Source organism: Salarias fasciatus, chromosome 19 (genome assembly GCF_902148845.1).
Source record: "Salarias fasciatus chromosome 19, fSalaFa1.1, whole genome shotgun sequence".
Taxonomy (NCBI): domain Eukaryota; kingdom Metazoa; phylum Chordata; class Actinopteri; order Blenniiformes; family Blenniidae; genus Salarias; species Salarias fasciatus.
The window spans coordinates 11,699,788-11,718,420 of NC_043763.1; the positions used below are offsets into that span (position 1 = coordinate 11,699,788).

An 18,633-nucleotide genomic window follows, 5' to 3' on the forward strand; every position below is an offset into this window, starting at 1 on the left:
ATGTTTTTATCAGATACTATTTTGGATAATACTATTTTTCTTGTCGAGGCCATCAGCCATGCATAGACTCTCCATGTCAAACTTAACACAACCAGAGAGCCAACAAAGTAGAAAATCTTCCCTCTTACATCATTTAGGTTTTGGCCCATTTTCTTGTTCTTGTGGCCACATGGTGGCACCGACGAGTGAGCGGGTGAGCTCCACATGGAGGAGGAGTCACCCGGTCGTTTTTTTCCTCAAAGACGTCGTCGATACGGCGGATGTCACAGATAAAAAGACAGAGAGAAAGCAAGCAAGACCAAGAGTTAAGCATCGTAACTTAATACCAACAGCAAACAGAGATGCAACAAGAGTGAGGATAACATGAAGAGAAAGAGAGAGAGACTGGAGGAAGAGTGAGAGAAATTCAACTGAAAGAGTGTGGCTTTCTTCTGTCTGGCAGTGCACCGGGAGGGTGGAGGTGGTGGAGGTGGAGCCACCGGGGACGGAGCGGGGCAGGGCGGCTGAGTTGTGCTTGTTGTTACTGAGTTTGTCAGGGAAGGAGAAACGGAGAGAAGTTTGGAGTGTGCTTGAACATCTACATGCAGGACTACGGCTGGGGGCGGGGGGGTTATGAATCTGATGGGTCAGCCCAGAAAACACAGGCTGTTTACTTTGTCATGCTAAATAGATCCCGTTCGTCCCCTCGTCCTAACTGGAACCCGGGCCGGAGGAGTGTGTGCGGTTGGCTTCAGTGTCCACTTATTCTCCTCCCCTTTTTTCGCTAATGATGCTCATCCACCGTTCTGGATCCAACCTGGAGGATTCAGCTGATTGGGCCGTGGGTGCAAGGCGTCTGATGGAGCTGGATGGATGACCCGAAGGCTCTGGCTGGCTGGCTGGCTGGCGGCGATCACCTCACCCAGGAGCTCGCCACGCTGGTCACAGACATGATGCTGCAACGTTTCTTCACCATCATGTTGATGTAAGCCCTCATGATCTTGGTGATCTCTCCAACCTGAGCGGAACACATCGGCGGCACGTCAGCGACAGGAACACAGGCGGCGACGTGTAAAATCCATAACGCGCGTTATTAATTTGATATATGTCACCTGAGGAGTCTCAAAGAACATCTCTCTCTCGTCCACGATGACCTTGTAGGTGCAGGGCTGCGAAGCCCCGAAGAAGGTGATGTGTTCGTACTGGAAGGTCTCCAGCGGTTTGGGTTCACCGCGCTTGTACACTGACACATTATCGGCACTCACACTCAGCCACAGGTCATGAGGGAAGCCTCCCTCTTTGCACTGCAGAGGGAAAATGAAAGACTGATCAATCAGTTAATCTACTTAAATCACTAAAATCCATCACCCTCTCTTCTTAATTCCCCCACCTCCACATCAAACAGGGTCGATCCATATCCTGGCCACTCCTTAATGATGCTCATGTATTTGAGCATGGCCTGGTGCTGCGGCATGCCCTGTAGGCGGGTCCACTTCTCCAGGACGCTGGTCCGTGTGGCTGAAGTCTCCTCCTTCACCCACATCTCCAGCATCTGCTCCTCCTCCACCTGAAACAACCCGCCAGTCGATCAGTCAGCCTGTCGCTCCGACTGACAGAAATCCAGTCTGCAGGAAGCCCCAGTGGTGTGAAGTGACTGTACTGAAAGGGACAGAGGTCCATGTAAATCACTGTTGCAAAGCAAGGCTCAGGTTGTGCCCCCACCTGGTCACAAACGGGAACTACAGGTGGAATCACTGAATCCATTTTCCACCTTCAGAAGAGTTACAGATTTAATCACTGAAGGCTGAACAGCTCACCAACTTCGAACAGGTTCAATAAAGTCAAATTGAATTCACTCTCCAAACCACACAAACATTACTCATCTAGAAAAAAATTTGAAGTGAAGCTTGAATTCACGCGTCACGTCTGGGAATGTGAAAATCAGTCTGTTCATCAGGTTCTTGCTACTTACAGCGTACAAGGATCCGAAAAACATTTTTTAGGCAATCATAATTTACATTTTTATGACTATAGAGGGGAACATAGTTCATATGTGACAAAAATATAATGCGCTGAGCACTGAAGAATGATGACATTTTTAAACAAGTGACAGGTTTTGTCAGTGGTCTCGAGGCTGTGGACTCGGTTCCCTTGTAGTGAAAAGATGCACTTAAGTCTTGAAACCTTTTGGTCACAAGTTTGGTTTTTTACTTGATTTAAACTACATGATAGTGAAAAATCTATTTTTAGGAACATTTCATTGAATATTCCCTTCTGCTTTCTTCATGTACAAAAACTAAAATGTTAACTCATCCTGCACTAGGAGGCATATGCTAATTTTCAAGTAAATAGGATTATTTACATCATTTTTGCATTTCTTTTAAGAACTTAATAAACAAACTACATTGTAGCCATTTAGCTGAAATGAGTCCGACATTTTTTGGAGCTATTGTTTTGTCCTAGTCCTAAATACTGAGATTAGCACTGGGAGTGCCATTGTTGGAGTTATCACACAGAAATCTACAACCAACACACACATATTTTATATTTCATTAGAAGTTTTTTGACTACTTGCAGCACTATAAGTTTAGTGTTGTTTTTTTCTCCACTACTGACCTTCTGCTTCTTGAGCGAACCCGTTTTGAAGCTTCTCCTGAGCGTGCCGTCCAGGAAGCTGGGAGTCTTTCGCTTCTCTGCGCCGGCCCCGATGCCGCCCTGTCCCCCCGCTGTGCCTTTCCCGTCTGCGGCTCCTCCTCCTCCGGCTCCCCCGGCTCCTCCCGCCGCCCCCACGCCTGGCTTGGTGGAGTGGAGGATGCGGTTGCGGAGGCGTCCGATCGGGTAGACGCTTCCCAGGCTCCACCCGGCCCGGCCCGCCCCGTCGCCGTGGAGATACTGAAGACGCAAAGCGGCCAAATGCTGCAAAGTCTCCTCGGACGCTGGGAAGTGACCGCTTATCAAAGACTCATGAGCCTGAGAGGCAGAGAGGAAGAGAGGGAGAATGTAAGCGTGTGCATAAATATCCATTTATTGATCGAGGAGCACAGACAAATTAGCAATATTGTGACATTTTATGAAAAAGAAACGTGGAGGGAGCCTTGCCTGCTCAAACATGAAAGCAAACTCCACCCCCTCTTTGGGCATGCTCTCCACGTCCAAGAAGCAGTACAGCTTGAAGTACAGTTTCCACTCTCCTTCCTCCTCCTCTTCCTCACTGCCCGCCAATCTGGATATCAGGTGAAGCAAGCTTAGGGTGAGCAGCCACACCGACACCTTTAGAAGTCAAAATTCATGGTTCAAGCAAAACAAACCGACCTCTCAAACTTGGCCAAGACGTCGGCCACAATCACCCGGCTCTCCAGAGCTCGGTCTGTGAAGGAGTTGTGTTCAAACAGAGAAAACAGGTTCTTGCTTTCCTCCATCGCTAAACCTCGGATCAGCTTCTCCACGACCTGAGACAACATTAAAACACTGATTATTTACCATTGCACAAAGTGGAACTTTATGGTATGAGACGTCCGTTTCTACATTGGCTCTACATTGCTTTCTTCATAGCCATATGTTGTAATCAGTGACACAATATCTGAACTTATTTCCCATAAAGAGTAAATATCAATATTATTTACTTTTATTCTATCGTTTCTCTTTGTAGAAATACAAAAATGTAGCTCATTGCTGTAATTGTTATCTCCCTTAAAAATATAAAAATGTGTGAATTATGTCACTAAAGGATATTAATGATAACACAAAGGAATTAAAGGAGCTGTAGTCACTTTTCATTTAAGTTAATTTTTATTTTTAAGTAAATCAGCTTCAAATTTGGGAAGTAGATCCATAGTCTGAATAGGTGTGTGTGTGTGTGTGTGTGTGTGTGTGTGTGTGTGTGTGTGTGTGTGTGTGTGTGTGTGTGTGTGTGTGTGTGTGTGTGAGTACCTCTCCAGCTGTGGTGTGTGAGTTGATGGAGATCTTGCACGAGCCTCCTCCGTGGCAGTACACGGTGGTGCTCATCTCCTGCCTCACCAGCAGGGCGGCGATCTCCTCCTGAGAGGGAACAAACTCACGAGTCTTGGTCTTCTTCAGGGATTCCCCGATGAAACTGGCGTAGCGCTCAATTTCTGTGCCGGGGTAGCGCTCACGCACCCTGCAAGCACCAAACACAGGCAACACAGTGAGTGTGTGTGTGTTCACACTCCGTCAACAGAGCGCCACAAACACCGCGGTCGGTCACCTCTTGAGGTGGAAGCGGAGGTATCTGAGGATGGCTCGGCTGGGGAGGAAGGTGCAGCTCATGCAGGTGAGCAGGTGCCAGTGCGCTCGATTGGCTGGGCTGTTTGGCTGAGGCACATGATTGGTCTGCTTGATCACCTGACAATAAACCTGCAGAGAGGAAACGGCGGGTTTCAGGAATGTCACAGAAAAAACAAACTGCAAAATGCATGCAAGTTCTGGCTGTGAAACAGCTTTAAATAAGAAGGGAGTACCTCATCCCTGAGAGGGCGCAGGTCCTGGCAGGTCTGCAGGATGCCCTGAATGATGGGCACGGTGTCTGCCAGGGTCTCCATCTCCTGCAGCGAGTTAAAAACTCTCACCGCTTCATCTTGCAGACTGGCGTAACCCTGCTGCCTTTGCACTGCACCGCAGCAAAAACCACAGGGAGGAAAGGTCAATGAGACACAGAAATACTCAGCGAAGATGCCAAAAAAAGCTGTGAATAGGCCAACTGGAACCAAATTGGAGCAAAAGAGAAAGAAATGAGGAATCTACAAGGCCACATTTTCTGACAGTATCCCAAAATACCAGTGATCATGATTACTAGTGGCTTTCTGAGCATTAAAAGTTTGGTTGAGGAGAGCCACAGCTTTCAAACAAGCCTTGCATAATTCAGAGGAGTAAAGGGAGTTTTCCTCACAGCTGGTGACCTCTCCGTACGGGAGCGGCAGGAGAGGGGAGTGCAGAGGATGCTGGGTGTATCTGAGGATGGGGTTCCTCCTGTACATCTGCTCCACGATTTCTGGGTTCACGCTGTTCTCCTGAAAGGACGCAACGAGGGTGAACAAATTGTCCTCATAGCACACTGCAGATCCTTTATCCGAGTTTTACCTTGATATCCCGGATGAGCTGCAGAGTTGGCGTTTCGATGGGGGTCTTGCTGTCGATGACCCCCTGAATGGCAGCCGTCCACCGCATGGCCTCATTCAGCATCTTGGTGTATAGGCGGTAGGAGTGCTTCCTCCCGTACACGATGATGTTCCAGTAGCCTGCAAAAACAGGATCCAATCTACATTCAGCCAAAAACAACATAAATAATCTTCCCGCTTGGCAGATAAATAGGTTTTTTTTTTCTAACTAATTCCTTTTAATAACACCAATAAATCCCAGTCACCCTGTACATTTTGATAGATTTAATTACAGAACAGCAATCCTTCACGTGTGTTTAACCTCCTAATGTATAATCCCTGATTAAGACTACCCTCTGCCCCTCTTCGTTTCATTTCTCTGCGCCCACCTGTCTCCCTGTGCACCCGTTCATCCGGCTGAATGACGGAGCAGAGCGAGTTGAGGACCAGAGTTCCCATCTTGGAGGAGTTTTTCTCGGAGCTCTTGTAGTAATCCAGGGAGTTGTGGGTCAAGACAAACCAGCGCTTCTTCAGCTTCAGAGACGTGCTCTTGGCGTTCGTCTTCATCTCCTTTTGCAGCCAGCCTGAAAGACGGCAGGGCGAGGGGTGTCAGTGAAATTGCCTGGTTTGCCCTGGTTTGTTCCACACAGCAGAAATAATAGAATCTGACCTCGAACAAGGAACTCCTGTCCGTCTATCCTGGCGTCTCCTTTGGGCTTCTGCAGCAGACTGATCCAGTGGTGCATCTCCTCCGGAGTGTCGCTGTTGCAGTGGATCACTCGATTGGCCGTGATGATGACAAAAGAGTTGGGTCTGAAACGGTGAAGTGAGGAACTTAAACACAGAGGAAAACTCTGACTTTGGTGTTTCAAACGATTTCTGTTTCTTTCTTTCTTTCTTCTTTTTTTTTCAGTAGGGAGAGAGGAAGCTGTTTTATGAGACCAGCTCAAATCCATTAAAAAGAGTCACACATGTTGGCAGAGTAAAGATGAACTAATTCCCATATAAATATTTAATATTGTATATCATCAGCTCTGGAGCGTCATTATCTTTTATCGATTCCTAAATTATTAAATTGCTTTGGTTTAATTTCTCACTCACTCCCTTGAATCTGCACAGAATTTATTCTACCTTTTTGATCACAAACAAAATGCAGTATTTTCAGATGAAAAGTATGAAATTACAGTCATTTCAGACTTTCAGTCTCCATAAAATCATTTCTTTTAATGTCCTAACTTCACAAAATGTTGGGATAGTGTCAAATGTCATTAAAAACATGATATATATCATGTTAAAAGCACAACTTTTTAGTTGCATTAACTCATCGGAAAAAAAAGGGAAAACATTTGACGCCCCAAAACATTTAGAAACTGATCTTTTCACTTTTGTCATGATTCTAAATGAGAGGCTGTAGTAAAACTATTTCCATTGAATTTCAAAAAAATTTACACAAAGTTTTTATTTTGTATATTGTACAACTGACTTTTGAAATTCAGTCTATGATGTATTGTGAGTAAAAACAAATGTTTGTTCATCTATGTTCTATATTGCAAAACTGACTGGGGTAATTAGGGCCTCTCATTATACAAAGAAAAACAATTGCTCTGTTAAAGGATTGTGAAATTCTGAGATGCTATAACCTCATAAAAATGCAACTATAAAGAAAAGGTCACATGTAACACATCTAAACAGTAAGAAATTTAAGCCTTCACATTGTATTTGTCGTGATGGATCAAATTCTTACCGATCAGGATTGTCTGATGCACAAACTGAGTCAATCAGACCCACATCAAGAGTTCCCTGAAAAGAAATAACAGAAGAACACAAAGATGTGAGGCATCAACTGATGCAGCTTTGCAGTTACTACAAACACATGATGAATATAAACTGACCACAGCGTTTTTGGGATTGGCTTGCTCATGGGACATCTCCAGCAGCTGCTCAGGCGTGCACACTCTTACTTTACTGAGCACATTAAACCATCCACTGCAAACACAGAGAGAGAGAGAGAGAGAGAAACACAGTCTCGTGTTAGAATACAGACAGAATTAGCTTGTATTTTCTGCATTGTCCCGGCCGTTTTGGTCGCGTACCTCGCATCCTCAGGTGACTCTGCAAACACCTGGTAAGTCCTCTCATCCGTCACGATGTTCAGGGCGTTCTCCTTCTCATGGTTATCCACAATCTCTCTGCAAAACCACAAACAGGACACATGGCGACGACGCACAGAAGTCAGTCAAGCGGTGGACAAGATGGCGCTCGTTATTGATGGAGCAGCTGATCATTGGACATCTTACTTGGCCGCTCGGATGTCGATGGTTCCCTTCAGTTTTTCCTCGCTGTCGTTGTCATAGTACATCAGTTTACTGTCTCTCAGTACGAACCAGCGCATCTTCCAGTTTCTGACACAACAACAGACACAGCAAAACAATGAAAACCACCATATTCTACTGTGTATCCTAATGTAACCACAGAAAACCCATCAAATTCTTGCCCAAAATGCCCTCTTTCACTATTTAATCTTACAGTACACCTACAACACAGAGAAAAGTCTCCTCTTTCCTAAAAATAACTCATGCATAACTTGTTTTGGTTTGTAGATTAGCAACTCAGTCAAGCATTTAGAAATCCAAAATACTTCAGCTTGGATACCACGCTGTAGTTCAGCAGCTCTGCAGAGTACAAGGTTTAAAATGAGGAGAAATACACACAACACATGACAAAGTCAGCCGATGTGTTCATTTATAGTCAACTCGTATGACAATCAAGTGATTCACATTGAAGTAACAGTGAGAGCAACCTGTTTTTGTTCTTCTTGCTTTCTTAGCTCTAAGAACTTTTAAAAATATTAGATTTTAGCAAATGACAATATTCTGAAGTCGTGTAAACATGCATGTAATGATTTCATTTCATTAGCATGCACGCTTCACTCAGTAAAAACTACAACAACCTCCGTGAGAGAGTGGAGAGCCCTCCTCCCTTCTTGTAGAGCCAGCCAGACTTCAGAGACTCCTGTTTGGACCGGAACCACATGAAGGTCTCATCTTTCAGCACACACCATCGTCTTCTCCATGGGATCATCAGGCCAGCTGAGGAAGGCAGATTACTCTTTTAGTCATTTATTTATTTTCACCGAACAACAGATTTACAGATGGATTGGAATATCTGAAGCTAAAGGTGATATTTGATAGTTTCATCAATAGATTTGATGCAAAAAGTGAGCAAGAAGGTAAATAAGGAATTAGGATTATCATACACTCCATATTAATACACAGATGAAACCTACACACCCTTCATGTAGAGGTAACCGTGGAAATACGGCGGCCCGTTTCCATTGAGCAGCGTCACTCTGCCGTTGGTCACCTCCTCGTCGGTGTCCATCATTCCGTCGTGTTCGTCGTCGCTGTCGGCATACTGCAGGAGCACAAAGCCGCTCCAGTTTATTACCGTCGCACGCAAGTGAGGACAAAACGCTCAAACTACTGGTTTAGCAGAATGCTGAAATGTTGAAAGGAGGGCTGTGTGGCCGCTCATACATGTCTGCGTGCACGCGTGTGAGGATGCGTGTGAGTGTGTGTCCTCACGGAGTCGGAGCTGCCTCTGTAGGACTCGATGCTGGCGTTGGTGCAGGTGGACTTCCTCGGGTGCTCCTCGTCGGTCACCGCCGCGCTGCCGCGGTTGCTCCCGGACACGGAGCTGTCGTCTCCCGCGGTGACGGAGCCCTCCTCCTCCTCCTGGTCGTAGTCGGACTCGGTGTCGGCCGGCATGCTGTAGATGGGCTCCTCTCCGTCCACCAGGCTCTCCACCATGCTGACTTTCCTCTCCGCCTCCGGCTTCGCCTCCTCTTTCTTCTCGCCGTCGCCGGGAGCAGGCGGAGGTGGCGGAGGAGGGGGCGGTGGGGGGACGGCCGCACCGTCTCCAGGTGGAGGGAGAGGAGGCGGAGGGGGGATTCCAGGCACGCCGTCCGCGGGCAGGGGGGGCGGAGGAGGAGGCGCAGGTGGCACCGTCCCCTCCGCAAACGCAGGCGGAGGAGGAGGCAGCTGGGCGAATATTTCCTGATCCATCGGGGCGTCCGTCTCGGCGGGCGGAGGGAAGTCCGGCAGAGGAATGCACTCCTCCTCGGCGTGGAAACCCTCATCTACGTCCTCCTCTTTGGACGCGCCTCTGGCCTTGCTCGCCCCTTTCGGAGTTTTCGCCTCGGCTGCCGGTTTGGCACCAACTGCTCCCAGCGACGGATCCACGCCGCTGAAGTTCAGCAGGTCGATGACCTTGGTGGCCTTGCGGGACGCCTCCTTGTTCATCCTCTTGAGCTCCGCGTCGCGGCGCAGCTGCAGCTCCTGCTTGGACGACTCGCAGAGCTGCGACACTTCGTCCTCCCTCTTCTTCTGCAGCCGCTCGATCTCGCGCTCCAGCTGCAGGATCTCCTCCATTTGGCGAGCTTCATCCTTGAGTCACAACGAGAGCAGGACGAGGCCGGATCAGTGAATCACATTAATATTTCATCGACAAGCATTTGCTTTGAAATATTAACACACTGATTCGATTGTTGTAAAACAGGAAGTCAGGTTATCTTTCCAGCAGCACTTGCCTCTGACGATTTCTCTTTTTTCTCGTCTCCTTCCTCGTCTTCCTTCTTCTCCTCGCCGGCTGTTTTCTTCTCATCCTGCTCTTTCTTCTTTTGCTCTTCCTCCTTCTTCTTCTTTTCCTCTCTGAGCTTTCGGACGCGGGCGCGCGCCACCTGCCCTCGCCGGTGCTTCTGCAGCACCAGCGTGGCCTTGCGCTGCCTGGTGAAGCGTTTGCGCTGGATGTGCCGCCGCAGGTGCTTCTGCAGGGTGACGATGCTGATTCGCACTCGTTTGAAGTGTTTCCTGTAGCAAAAGCGGATATATTGTCACGGTTCTGTAAATATGTTAAATACTGATTTATATTGGATCTTACTTTGCAGAGAAAGTAAGCAAGTGTGCCCGGATTATCATAGCGGCTTTCCGGCGGACTTCGTCGCGGTCTTTCTCTAAACGATGCTCCAAAGACTCCTTCATGAACACCTACAGGGAAGAACAGGCACAGCTTACAATAATTTCATGGAACGTATTAAATAACACTGAAGACGACTGAGAATCTTCCGCGGTTGAGCCCAGAGACGGTTAAATCTCACCTTGGTTTTTCCAAGCTGCCACTCTTTCTTGGTCTTATCGTACTTGGTCAGCAGGTCGGTGCTCTTCTTCTTATCGTCTCCAGCTGTTGGGATTTTTTCCTTATGAATGATCTTGTACCTAGGCACAGAGACACAATCAAGAGTGAGATAACAGACCAACACACTGAAATGACTGAGTTGAATGAACATTTAAAGGATTTTACCGAGAGAAGAAGTCCTTGAAAGTTCTGCGAACGGGAAACCCGGCGCGCCGGATCTTCACTGTCTCCAGCATCCCAGAATACCTCAGCTGGTTCAGGACGACCTCCGGGTCAAACACGTTTGGATTCTACAAGAAAAGTATAAAGCATTAATCGTTTTCAAGATAATGTACATTTATGCTCCGGCATGTAGAGAATAATATGAACTTCAGAACCATGAATAAAGGAGAAGCTCACTGACCTTCTCCATGTTGGGCTTAATGCAGCGAATGAAGAAAGGATTGGACACACTGAGGGTCGCCATGAGAGCATGAAGAGAGTCCTAAGGACAAAAACATTCATGTTTAAACCTAAAAACCTTGTTTTAACCTATTAAAATGATCGACTGACTAAAAACTCTAATCCATAAAACCTTGTTAGGATGCTTGCGTGTCAACCGTATGTAAGTTTTAATAATTTCTTTCATGACACACTCACTGAATGTAAATGACACATTCCACTCACCCTGAACTGGGAGCTCACGGTCGGTTTGCGTCGGGCCGTTCCCATTTTCTCCTCGTTGTTTCTGCTGCCAACCTTCTCAAACAAGTCATAGATGAAGTCCAGTCTGTTTGGCGTCAGAGGCACGGAGGATGAAACGCATTAGTCATGATCTCAGAGCGAAAAGTAAAGCTTCACTTTAACACATTTTTGCTTTCCATTGATCATTCATTATAAATGAAATAAAGCACCTGCTGTCCTTGAGCATGTTCAGGATGTCATCTCTGAAAGTGTCTCTGTTCTTCTCCAATATTCCTCGAACGTCATACAGAACCTGTAAAACAGAAAGAAAGTTCTTAGATGTCACACATTAAATGAACACAGTTTGTTGACATGAGTCTCAGTTGTAAAACTCACCTCTCCGGCATAATGTTTGATGCCAAACTGATGATCAGCCAGCCTGGGCTTGACGTAGTAAGGGTTTGTCTGCAGATCCCAAAGACAGGAATATTTATCGTGACATATAGCATTGCTTTGTGAAAGCAAAATTAAGCAAAAAATGAATGTAAATAACTCACAGAGTGTCTGCTGTGCAGCTTCTCCAGCAGAGTGAAGTCTGTGCCTTTGGGGAAGCGGCTCTCTTCATTCACGAGCGCCAGCAAGCCCAGTTTCTAAGAGAGAAGCCATGAGACTTTATTGCATCCATATCATAAACTGTTGTGATCAGTCCATTATTAAATCAGTATCCAGACTTCATCTCAGGCAGACTTCCAAATTGGCTTTTAACTGACAGGGAAGCTCTGCAGTGTTTATTTCCATTCAAATTAACTCAGTTATGTCTGGGAAAAGTTGCTGCTGTGTTTCATGGATGTATCATTTCTGGTCTTACTTTAAAATAGGTCACACAGCCACATTAAAAAAAAAATCAAAAAAACAATATGTACATTACAACTGTAGAAACCGTTTCATCACAACTAACAACACAAATATATCTCACCTTCTCTATGAGGTCGAGACACTCTGCGTTATCCATCCAGTCTATTGCATCCCACTGAACACCTTCCCTGTAAAAAATACCCCAAAACAAATTTAAAAAGAAGAAAAATACTGCATCAACCTGAAGCATCTCCGTGTTAATGCCAAATCTGGTCACCTGTTGTACTCCAGCTGCTCAAGGGAGAAGATATGCTTGTTGAAGTACTCCTGGAGCTTCTCATTGGCGTAGTTGATGTTAAACTGCTCGAACCGATTCACCTTCAGTCAGAGAGGCATGCTTTAATACATACTGTCAGAGTGCTGTTGTTCTGCTTTGTAAATTTGCCTTGCTTTGTGTCTTCATGGTTTATTAAACCAGTGTGTTTCCGTCATGGTTCCTTGTGCTCTGATGGTTCATGTCTTGTCATGTTATCACCGACTTGTCTTCTTTTCTGCTCAGTTCATCACTTGTCTTATCTTATTTAAATCTAGTCCATCTTATCAGGGGATGGTTCTGTTTTTGTTAGTGTGCTGATGTTGATGTAATCTACAATCATTTATATTAGAAGTGCTAAAGGATTACTGTGAATCAGAGGAGAAATCGTGTTTTCTGTGTAAAATTGATTTGCCAAACAGATCAAACCTCAAAGTTCTCAAAGCCGAAGATATCAAGGATGCCGATAGATTTGAAGTTCTCCTTTCCTTTGATTTTCTGGTTGATCTTGAGGATGATCCAGGAGAAACACTGGGAATACAACGCCATTGCAACGGAGTCCCGGGAGTCAACCGCCTGCAACAGCGAGGAGGAGGAGTCAGGACGGCGGTGTGAGGGTGAGGGCGGGAGCCGTGTTTATATACATGCATGCATGCCGACCTGCTCGATAGTGAGTGGGGAACAGATTTCCTCCCCTCGGAGGATTATGGAGCGCTGAGTCAGGACTTCAGAGAGCTGGAAGACATCCAGACCTAATAGCTCACTGGCGTTAGTGACCACTGGAAACACAGACAGAAAAAAATAAAAAGAGGGTCACACCTCTGCAGTGCATCCAGCTCAGCTTTTCAGTCGCAGCAGCACACTGACCTTGCTTGGTGGTGATCTGAGCCCCTCCTGCAGTCATGAACTCGATGTTTCCCAGCTGTAAGACTCCTGACAGCAGCTTAAACATGTCTCTTATCTCCTCCTCTGTAAACTGCAAGACCTTCAGCGCCTCCTGCACAAAGACATTCACAGGAAAAGTGATGAAGTCCTTCTATTTTCAGATGTTTGCAGGTAAAGATTTGTTCACTCAAGTGAGTCTGGACAAACAGGTTCGATAAATAGAGAAAAAAAAAATCTCTGAGGGAAAGTTGCTTTGCTCTTGACACGAAACCCTCTTATATGGTCAAAGCAAAGATTTACTGTTTCAATAATGCCTGCAACACGACTGAGTGCCTCACAGAACATGAATCCTATCAGTTACATGGCAACAGGCTCATCCCTGGTTTTACACATTTTGCGTTCTGGCTTTCCTATTACCCCGTTCTCATTGTTCTGTTTCTACAAATCTTGTAGGATTTTAATAATCTGTGAGCATTTCATAGATTTTCTTTTTAACTTTAAAGGAAAGGAACATCACACTTACCATCACACTGTTAAACAGTTCTTTGTCATTCAGACTCTTGTCCTTCAGACATCCTGATTGACTGAGGTAGTGGAAAGATTCAGCTGGATCTTCCAGGAAGTACTGACCTGATAGAGGATATAGATATAATATCATGATTTAGACTCATGAAACAAGGTAAAGATACATTTATAAATGCTTTTATGACAACATTTAAGAAAAACTACTCTGAGTCACTATTAAAATACTGTACAGCTGAAACTGTAAACATGTGGGAATACTGTTGGGTGTTTACAGAGAAGTTTTGCTGAAACTGAAAGAGTTTGTCAATACTTTTATGCTCTTTACTTGCTCCCGCCAGCAGAGCGTAGAAGATGTGGTAGTTGCGTTCTCCGGGGTTTTGTCGAACCACTCGATTCTGCAGGAAAATCAATGCACCAAAGCCCAGTTTTAACATCTGCTCATGATTCCCAGTGGCAGCCTGTCACATCAGTCCTGATCAATTTAACTAGTCAAGTCTCAGACATGCTTACCTTTTCCAGTAAATCTGACAGGCAGAGAGTCAAGGAAACAATAAAATCACATCTTTTTCCTGATCTGCACTAAAATACTGTTTAAACACACTTTAAAGCTGAATGTGTATCTGACCACGGTAAAAGTCTGTGCACACATCTCATGCAAAGCGTACGACAGTAAGGATACAATCAATGACACAGCCTCCTTGGATGTTTCCACCCTCAGAGAAGTGAAGCTGGATGAACTTCCCGAAGCGACTGGAGTTGTTGTTGTAAACAGTCTTTGCGTTTCCAAATGCTTCCATGATGGGACTGCAAGGAAGGAAAAAACACTACAAGTTAACAGTAATGGAACTACAAAATAAACACACTGTAGATTTCATTATTGACCAGTAACACCAGCACTGTGGTGAAGGAGTGCAAGTGCATTTCAGAAATGATGTGAAAAAACATCCACCTCTCAAAACATCTCCTGCTGGCTTCCGTTGCTAAAAACGCAACACAACGCAACACAGCAACTCCCACTACACTCAACAACAACAGCAGCACTGCCTTTTTCTTCATTGCTATCCTCATTTTATTATGTCCTGTCTGCTTCTTCTCTCTGATTTTATTGGTTTCTGAAGATCTCAACTTGCCCCATTATAGTGTATTCTTAGGTCTTTCGGCCTTATCTAGCATACGTAAGAGGAGAACGGATTGTCCTCTGCATATTTTCACACATATTTACAAAAAAACCCCAACAATGATCACATGCTGGGTCGCCATAAAATATTGAGATGTCAAATTGAGGTGAAAAAGTTTGTCACATCTTAAAGATAATTGTGATTGATCGTCACAGAGAGCGACTGGTGTACCTGCTCTGGACGATGGCCTGCTCCACGCGGGTCGTTTTCTCTGAAGGGGGGGTTCCGGCTGACTTCTGGCTCATCACCGACAGAAACTGCAACAGTAGTTTAGTGCTCTCCGTCTTTCCCGCTCCTGATTCGCCACTGAAACACACACACACACACACATACACAAAACACACGCAATTTAATTACTCACACAGTGACCTTTTGTGACATTCCCATATCTCACACTGGTTTGGTTACCTAATTGATAGCTCCAGAGATATTCCATTAGCTCCCAGTCTTTTTCAATAAGGAAACTCAGTGACATGAAGGCTAAATGTAATTGAAAACGCGACGTGATGGCCAACCTGAGCAGGACATTTAGCGGTTAAATGACGACATGCCTTCTTAATAAGTTTATTAATATCTGCAATTAAGCGAGACGCAACCATGATCTCATTCTCTAGTTCTTCTTCAGTTCAAACTTGAACTTTGCTCTTTTCTCTCCGAACCGTCTGCTGAAATCAATACGTCTGAAATGTGGCAGCGCTCGTCTGCTTCCTGCCGAAGTGACCTTGATTTTTCATTAGTTGTCGCCGTCTGCACAGACTTCAGCTACAAACAGAGGAACAAAGAGCTTGAATGTGTTCTCCTTCCTACATCTCATCACATCTCTAAGTTACGTGGTCCAGACAAACACAATCCGTTGTCATAGTTTTAAATAATTTCTGCTTAAATAGTTTAAAAACTCACAATCAGCCTTTTATTCACTGTTGTCAGAGTGACAATGCAAGGAAAACACGCGCAGTTGTTTACTAGTCTTTCACCAAAATATCTCATCAGCCAAGCAAATCAAAGTGAATGAAAGAAATGAACATGCAGACGAAGAGCAAGGAAGAAATTTAGGTGCTTTTCAAACATAGTTTGGTTGTTGTTTGAAATAGGAATGGTTTCAGTACTTCAGAGGTGGCAGATCTGTTTTTGGTAGTTATGTTCCACTATGTCTGAGTGATTCACACACACTGAACCTTCAAACAGATCAGCAGGAAACGACAGAAAAGGAAATTGAGACCATAATTTGCAAAAGATCAACAACATGGAAAAAAGAAAGACTGGATATAGAATCAGGTTTCATAAACATTTAGGCACTAAGATTATTTTCATTCATTTGATTCATATTCATTTGACTTGGATGTATAAATCCTCAAATTAGTCCTGAAAGTCTGAATTTGATTCTTCACTTTTAAATCCACTGTGAACGTGTTCATACAGTAGAATCCTGGGGCTGCTGTAATGACTTGTATATGGGTGCAAAGCTGTATTTCTGTCCTTTACAATAACATTTTATAGATGTGGCAAGCAGTCCATTATGCTCTTATGTGTGTCAAAGCCTGTCTGTGGAAACAAAAAGGAATGAAATGGTTGATCTGGAAAAAAACAGCTGAATTGGCTTCACTTGACTGTAAATAGAGAAAAACAAGGAGTCTGAAAAGTCTCCTGGTTGGAGTTTCACATTAACAGTGAACACATGATCTTTTCATCCAACTCTACAAAGACGATCATAAAGTGTATTCACTGAGGTGATAAACTCCTTTGTTAACTATACATTCAAAATGCAAGCAGTGAAATGAAAAATGCATGTGTCACACTGGGTAAGTAGGACAAACCTAACTCGACCTGGTGCATGCTGGGAAAGCCCGCAGTCATGTCACAGGATTTAGAAAATGAGTGGATGAACTGATGGCTTAGACTCAGACCGATACGTGGATAAAGGGTCCTCTGAATGGACAAGCAATTACATAAAGTAGAGGAGTGACGGGCGAGCAGGTCTCTGGTGGCCGGAGCTCACCTGATGAGGACACACTGGCTGTCGTGGCGTTTCCAGATGCAGCGGTAGCATTCGTTGGCCACGGCGAAGATGTGGGGCGGGAGCTCCCCCAGATGGTGCTTGGAGTACAGGTCCACCCTCTCCAGGTCGTACAGACCTGCGATCTGCTTGTACGGGTTGACAGCTGCCAGGATGCTGCCGATATTAGTCTGCAAGGAGCAAAGAAGTGACTTTTTTTTTTAAGGCCAAATAAGAAATGTAGTGGATCTAAAAATTGAAAAGCAACTGTATGGTAATATTAATCTGTACTGGAGGATAAAGGATCACAGCAGGGTGGAGACGTAACATTGGGAGTGAAAATGAATTCTTATTCGAGAGATTTTTAGTATAAAACTAAAGTTGAATCAGTGAGATGAAGGATGAAGAAGAGGCAGCTTGTGATGTATCGATCACTTTGGTTTCTGTTCTGCTGCTAAAGAAACCAAAATGTCCAGTCAGCAAGTTGTCAGTTGGGTCATATTACCACGTCGGTGCAGTTAGTGTAATATTCACTTGACAGCGAGCAGAAAGACACATATGAACACAAAGAGCTGACCCACACACGAAAAACTGTTCTGATCAGCTTAAGTTGAAATCCGCATAAGGACAATATTTCATCATCGAGATTAGGTCACACCCAGCCAGGCTATTGTTTGTCTGCTGTCTGGTAATAGATCAGGTTTCAAGGCTTTTCCAAATGCCGACAGATACAGGGAATACAGTCCTTGCCTTGATAAAAACTCATTCACTGTAATTCTTATTTTATAATAATAACAGACAGCAGCTGTCATCTGATTGAGACATGCCAGCTACTCTTAAAACACAGTCACACAAATTACAGCCACAATCAATTTCTCATGATTATAAGTCAGATGATTTGCGTTTCCCTCTTAAAGCTTCACGAATGCAAAGGTTCCAGGAAAAGGAGGAGTTCAGCTCATCAAAAAATAATGTGCACACGAAGCGGTCCTATACATACATGCACACACATATACATGCTGAACTCAGTACAGGAGACACATTCTGCTGTCTGAAAGCACTTACGTAGATGTTATCCTTCTGGTAGCGCTGGTACAGGTTGTGCATGATGGCGGCGTCGTGCAGCTCGGCCAGCGCCGACATGTCCTCCACCCCGTCGATGCTGGACTGGTGCATGGCGTAGACCTGCTCCCTGGTGACCTCGGCCGTCTGCAGGTACAACACCTGGAACGCCACAGCACAGCTTTTTATTGAATGTGGTAAACTGCTTTCTCAAAGTTTTTCCTAAAGTATCAGTCGGGACAAAACGTGGAATTTCTTTTCATTTACCAAAAAAAAGAAAAAAAGAAAAAAAAAGAAAAATTGGCTGATTTTTAAGACACGTAAATGAAGTTTAATTTGACTTTTCGGTCAGTTTCAATTGTCACTTTTTATATGAGTAGTTTTCTTATATTCAGATACGTGTCTGCAATAATATTGATCACAGTCTCCTGGTTCACTCAGCAGTTATGTACGATCTGGAGATGAAATGGGGTAAAAACTATCGTGCACTCAATATTGTGGTCGAATAAAACCAGAGGTGGACGACCGCATTTCCGCCATTAGCACCAGCAACAGCCGGGAAACGAATGTCTGCCTCTGAAGCCACAATGTGAACAAGTTTTGACTGAAATCCTCACAGAAAATATGGAATAATTCGAACCGTTTCATAGAAACAGTTGTTGGACTGTCCTACTTGTAGTTTTTTGTCTCCTCCCCCCTTTTTGTATTCCGGTGCAAACAAAAACTGGATCCAAACAACACTTGATTGTCAGTTGCAAGGCAGTGAAAACATCGGTACTCCGTAATGAAGGTATGTTGCACAGAATAAGACGGAAATGTGTTCACAGAAGATAAAAATAACTCACTGGCGTCGCAAGTTATCTCCATTTTTTT

At 44.7% G+C, this 18,633-nt stretch overlaps 1 protein-coding gene across 1 annotated transcript in view; it reads right to left on the reverse strand.

Annotated features, from left to right (window-relative positions):
- Positions 1-235: 235 nt before the first annotated feature.
- Positions 236-18,633, reverse strand: part of LOC115407214 (unconventional myosin-X) — a 39,595-nt gene continuing 21,197 nt past the window's right edge. The window contains 41 exon segments of the mRNA XM_075410469.1: positions 236-997; positions 1,092-1,283; positions 1,370-1,546; positions 2,596-2,949; positions 3,079-3,202; positions 3,292-3,428; positions 3,910-4,117; positions 4,205-4,353; positions 4,458-4,606; positions 4,886-5,006; positions 5,077-5,234; positions 5,483-5,677; positions 5,764-5,906; positions 6,838-6,893; positions 6,986-7,079; positions 7,187-7,282; positions 7,391-7,495; positions 8,044-8,182; positions 8,384-8,507; positions 8,678-9,586; positions 9,589-9,961; positions 10,032-10,138; positions 10,249-10,366; positions 10,452-10,576; positions 10,690-10,770; positions 10,953-11,055; positions 11,180-11,262; positions 11,346-11,414; positions 11,507-11,599; positions 11,926-11,992; positions 12,082-12,182; positions 12,547-12,693; positions 12,778-12,896; positions 12,985-13,114; positions 13,526-13,632; positions 13,838-13,922; positions 14,038-14,051; positions 14,207-14,331; positions 14,877-15,011; positions 16,702-16,889; positions 17,764-17,922. Of these exon segments, the coding sequence (XP_075266584.1) occupies positions 893-997; positions 1,092-1,283; positions 1,370-1,546; positions 2,596-2,949; positions 3,079-3,202; positions 3,292-3,428; positions 3,910-4,117; positions 4,205-4,353; positions 4,458-4,606; positions 4,886-5,006; positions 5,077-5,234; positions 5,483-5,677; positions 5,764-5,906; positions 6,838-6,893; positions 6,986-7,079; positions 7,187-7,282; positions 7,391-7,495; positions 8,044-8,182; positions 8,384-8,507; positions 8,678-9,586; positions 9,589-9,961; positions 10,032-10,138; positions 10,249-10,366; positions 10,452-10,576; positions 10,690-10,770; positions 10,953-11,055; positions 11,180-11,262; positions 11,346-11,414; positions 11,507-11,599; positions 11,926-11,992; positions 12,082-12,182; positions 12,547-12,693; positions 12,778-12,896; positions 12,985-13,114; positions 13,526-13,632; positions 13,838-13,922; positions 14,038-14,051; positions 14,207-14,331; positions 14,877-15,011; positions 16,702-16,889; positions 17,764-17,922 (6,264 nt within the window). The 3' untranslated portion in view covers positions 236-892.